This window comes from Acomys minous (genome assembly GCF_964271855.1).
Source record: "Acomys minous genome assembly, chromosome: 11".
Taxonomy (NCBI): Eukaryota; Metazoa; Chordata; class Mammalia; order Rodentia; family Muridae; genus Acomys; species Acomys minous.
This window is the reverse complement of record NC_140492.1, coordinates 7,227,760-7,232,829: the sequence shown is the minus strand read 5'-3', so window position 1 is coordinate 7,232,829 and position 5,070 is coordinate 7,227,760. Positions and strand designations below refer to the sequence as shown.

Sequence of the window (5,070 nt, the reverse complement as noted above, 5' to 3'; positions counted from 1 at the left end):
CCAAGTGCAAGTATCCATGCAAACATTTCAGACAGATTGCTCTGTCCAAGCCCGACACAGGAAGTGCTGAGGTCTCCTGCTACTTCTTTGGTGTCACTTTGGTTCCTCTCTGGTACAATTTTTGTTTTTGAACTCGGCTTCTTCTTCAAGCCACCTCCTCTCCCCTCAATCGGGATCCTATCACCAGCTTCCTTCTCTCTGTAAACTTGTGCACCTTCATTAACAAGCACCTTTGGGTGTTTGTGCATTTCGAGGGGGAGCCAATTATTGTGAGCTCCTGGTGATTTCAAACCCACCTTCCACACACAGGAGACACAAAAGCAGGGTGGTGGGGCTTCAGACGGATGCAGATACCAACAGGTGACCCCCTGCTCTGAAACGCATCCTGGCTAGACCAGATACTATCCACACACAAGACAAGCCAGGCTGGAGAGATGCTGTCAGCAGTTGGTCAGGCATGATGAGAGAGGGCAGATGGGAAATATCCCAGGCAAGCCCTGTGCTGTGCTGAAGCTGCACTGGCACAGGACGTTACAGATTCCATTGGGTGTTGGAAGCAGGGACTCAAGTGGGCCTGTGGGATGAATGTGGGCGGAAGACCATGCCAGTTTTGAACTGAGCAAGCACACCAACCATCACAGCATTCACAGCAAACATCAGTTCTCACGGCATACACAACAATTATCAAAGGAGAGGAAGCTCATCTTGTTTACACCTTTGACCTGCACTCTCAGCCACGGGAGGCGTGCGCTGTATCTGCTGTGTAGCAGGAGCAACTGTTGTGCGCACATGTGTACAACTGGAGACGCGATCCTGTGCTTCGGTTTTGTTAATTCATTTACACTTAAATAGCCAGCCCAGCTATCATATTGGAGAGCAGAGGCTTAGACTCTTCGCAGAGACATTTCTTGACTCTGACAAGCTGCGGGTGCATGTCCCACTTGTGTTCCGAGACAGAAGCATTCACTAGTAATCCTACTGTACTTGTGAAAAGAAATGTTTGGCCCCACCCTCAACAGCTAGGGATGTTGGTGTGTGTGTGTGTGTGTGTGTGTGTGTGTGTTTCTTTCTGATAAAGAGGCCAGAGTGGGTTCTGCTTAAGCAAAAGTCACTGATAAACAACAGGGCTCACATCCCTTTGGGTAAGGAAGAGACAAGTGTGATCAATCCCCAAGACTCCCTTATCCCTACAGACCTTGGATGCGAGAGATACGGTGGGTGAGAGAGACGGAGAGGAGCCATCCTACTGTCACTGCCAGGAAGCCACACATTTCATTTTCTGAACCTGCTGGGCAATATCAGTGGAAGCCTTGTCCTAGTAGCCAAGAGGTTGAAGCGGCTCTCCGCGAACTCGGATAAAGGAAAGGTAGCGGTATGGGAAATGTACTGCATAGTGTAGTACTGGAAAGTATAATACACTACCTTGGCTTTTTCACAAGGAAGAATTCAGCCTGGGGCTGGAGCTCTCTTGGTAGAGTGCTTGCCTGCTGTGCACAGAACTCTGGTTTCAGATCCCCACCAGTGCATGAACTGGGCATGGCAGTGAATGCTTGCAATCCCAGCATCCAGGAGGCAGGGATGGGAGGACCCTAAGTTTAAAGTTATCTTTTAGTAAATACTGGGCTGCAGGGGGCCAACCTTGGATACAAGAGACTCTGTCTCAAAAAAAAGGGAGAAGAATTTAAATACATGCATATCCGGCATGGATGAGGCTTGAACACGTTATGCCAACCCACAAAAATGAGCCAGCCACTAAAAGACGGGCAGTAAATTATACTGTTTATGGGATTCTCTGAGCAAAGCAATCACACCAGGGTGGTGATTACCAAGATAGAGACGAGTAGGCTAAGTCCTGGTTGTCAATTTGACACACTTGGGAAGAGGGGACCTCAAACGAGAAAATTGTCTCCATCAGATCGACCTGGCGGGCGCCTCTTTGAGGCATTTTTCTTTATTAATAATTGATGCGGGAGGGCCCAGGCCACCGTGAGCTGGCACCATTCCAGGCAGGCGGGCCTGTGCTGCACAAGAGAGGTACCAGACAGCCGGGGGAAGCAAGGCAGTAAGAGCTTCCCTGGTGGGCCCTTCTTGGTTCGTGCCTCTGTGCCTTCCTGAGTTCCTGTCTTCCCTCAGTGAGGAGCTGTGATTGGTTAAACAGACTTCGTACAACTGAGTACATACAAAGTGCCTTCGCACTTCGGGATGGTTTACTCTATGTTATAAATATTTGATTATATCCTTTTTGTAAAAGACAGGCTCTCACTTTGTAGCCCAGACTGGCCTTGAACTTGCTATGTAACCCCAGACTGGTCTCCTTCCTGCTGTAGCAGTCCTCAGTGCTGGATTACTGGCTGATCACATTTTATAAGGACGAGTATAAATATAAAAAGGTGTGGAGGTAGAGGTAGAGAGAAGATGAAGAGACGAGAAAGTCGTTTTAGCCGTAGGAGGGGAACTACAACTCCGAAAGCACCGTGTTTTGCCCTAAAACTCCCTCCCTTCCCCTCCCGGGGCGGGTGCTCTGACACTTGCGCAGGCGCCTACGGTAACCATCTCCAGCAACTCTTGCTATACCTCTGCGCAGGCGGCCAATGAACACTTGCCTGTGGCCAATCTCGCGCCTCCATTGGCTGCACATCACCAACCGCGGTCCTCGCAGGTTCCGGAGCCCGGTTTAAAGGTGTCAGGCGCGCACCAGACCAGTCTATCGTCTGCCTTGAAAGTCATCTGCCGACCGGGCCGCCCCCGGGCGTTAGTGAAAGGCGCTCTCCGCCGCTCCCACCGTCCCCTGCCCCTATGTACTATGCGGTTTCTCAGGCGCGTGTGAACGCGGCTCCTGCGACCATGATGCGGCCACAGCGGCCAGGAGACCTGCAGTTCGGGGCCTCTCTGTACGAGCTGGTGGGTTACAGGCAGCCACCCATGTCGTCCTCCTCATCCTCGTCCTCCTCTTCTTCCACCGCGTCCCTCCTCCCCAAGGTTATGCGCGAGAAGCCAGAAGCGCCACTCGCCGAGCCTCTGGGAACAGCGCCGGAGTCCGGGGGCGCCCGAGCGGACGCCAAAGAGGAGCAGCAGCAGCAGCAGCTGCGGCGCAAGATCAACAGCCGCGAGCGGAAGCGCATGCAGGACCTGAACTTGGCCATGGACGCGCTGCGTGAAGTTATCCTGCCCTACTCTGCGGCGCACTGCCAGGGCGCGCCTGGCCGCAAGCTCTCCAAGATCGCCACGCTGCTGCTCGCCCGCAACTACATCCTGCTGCTGGGTAGTTCGCTGCAGGAGCTGCGCCGAGCGCTCGGCGAGGGTGCGGGGCCCGCCGCCCCGCGCCTGCTCCTGGCCGGCCTGCCCCTGCTGGCCGCCGCGCCCGGCTCTGTGCTGCTGGCACCTGGCGCCGTGGGGCCCCCCGAAACACTGCGTCCCACCAAGTACCTGTCTCTGACGCTCGACGAGCCACCGTGCGGCCAGTTCGCTCTCCCGGCTGGTGGTGCAGGTGGCCCCAGCCTCTGCTCCTGTGCTGTGTGCAAGTTCCCGCATCTGGTCCCCACCGGCCTGAACTTGGCAGCAGTGCAGGCTCAGTTCTCCAAGTGAGGGCCGGCTGGGCCCCGGGAGGGGTGCGACCTCAGCCAATCTTTCTGCGCCCTGGCGTCTTGGATCTAGGGAGAGCTGGCTCCAGTAAGGAGGACATTTCCAGACTTCTCGCCTAGACGACAGACTGTAGGGCGCCTTCTTCCCCGCCCCCACTCCCTGGCAATTAAAGTGACCCAAGCGGGTGTTTCAAGGAGCGACGCAGTTGCTAGATGGATCGCACCTGTTTAGAGCCAGAAGTCATTGCACCCCACCCTTAAGCTAACCCAGTGGAGGAGGGGAGGTGACCTCCGGTCTCTTCCTGTAGCTGCGCCCTTGGCGGGGCCGCGGAAGACTGTAGCCGGTTGTGCGGTACATTCGGGTTGCCCTGGGTGCGGCGAAAGGCTGCCCACCAGCTCCCAGGCTTAGGGGCTACTCCCCAGCAGTGTCGACCCAGAAGGGCCTTCTTTCCTTGTTTCCAGCCTGAACGCACAGGCTCCCTTGCTCCCCACCAGCCAAGCCCATGTGGACCTAGAAGGTCTAGAAAGCCCAGGCCATAGGTACAAACATCAAGGGTGTTGAGGATGGGCGGCCCTGGAAGGCCCAGAGTTGGGCGTCGCGCGGGTGCCGGAGGTGACAGTGCCACGGACGTTGGGGTTGCAAGGTGGGGAAGTTCGTCTGGCCTCACGGTTCGGTTTTTCAGGCTCGCGCGCCCAGGTGTTTTGTTGCAGTTTCCGCTCCTTAAATCCTGGAAATCTACTAAGTTTCCGCGTCCCTAAAGGTAGCTTAACCAACACTGGAGCTTGCTTGCAAACAAAAATCCAATCACGTTTCACGTCATCGTTGTACCGGACTTAACTAAAATAAGTAGCAAGGCATGTCTTAGCTCAGACTGGTAAACTCGGCAATTAACGTTCTCATTAAAGTAAGGGGAGGTGGGAGAGAATCCCAAACCGCCTAAGGCTGGAAAACCCAGCTGCGCTGCAGGCGGGAAGGCTCAGGCGCTCCACTTGCGGGTCTTTAACCACAGCCTCGCAGCTGAAGAACTCTGTGGGCGCGTGCACGCGTGGGCGTCGCGTCTTGGTTTGCGTTGATTTTTTTTTTTTTTTTTTTTTTTACGTTTCAAGTTTTGGGTTGTTGACAGTAGCCGAATTTAACTGGCATTTTATTTGACTTCTAACTTTGTCCCCTGAACTGTACAAAAAAAAAAAAAAAACACAAAATAAAACATCAACAGTCGAATTTTTACGGTTTTCGTCCGTTTGTTAAGTAAAAATGTCCTTGTACCTTGCTAGAGTCACATCACATAAGGGTGAAAATTAGTAGTTAAATGGCTAGGATTCCACATTTTAAAACTTGAGTTCCTGAATTGCAAATTAACCCAATGCAGAGGCAACTGTAATTCAAATTTAGGCATCAGGTGGGAAAGGAAGGGTTGTGGGTAGGTTGGTTACAGACTAGCGTTTGGCCAAATTTAGGGGATAGGGTCTCCGTTAAATAAAGCTTCCT

The 5,070-nt window shown here is 53.5% G+C and overlaps 1 protein-coding gene across 1 annotated transcript; it reads left to right on the top strand.

Annotated features, from left to right (window-relative positions):
* The first annotated feature begins 2,593 nt into the window (after window positions 1-2,593).
* Window positions 2,594-4,803, top strand: OLIG1 (oligodendrocyte transcription factor 1). The gene has a single exon (XM_084800469.1). It carries the CDS (start codon window positions 2,797-2,799, stop codon window positions 3,583-3,585), a length of 789 nt encoding a protein of 262 aa, XP_084656595.1. The 5' UTR covers window positions 2,594-2,796; the 3' UTR covers window positions 3,586-4,803.
* The last annotated feature ends 267 nt before the right edge of the window (window positions 4,804-5,070 follow it).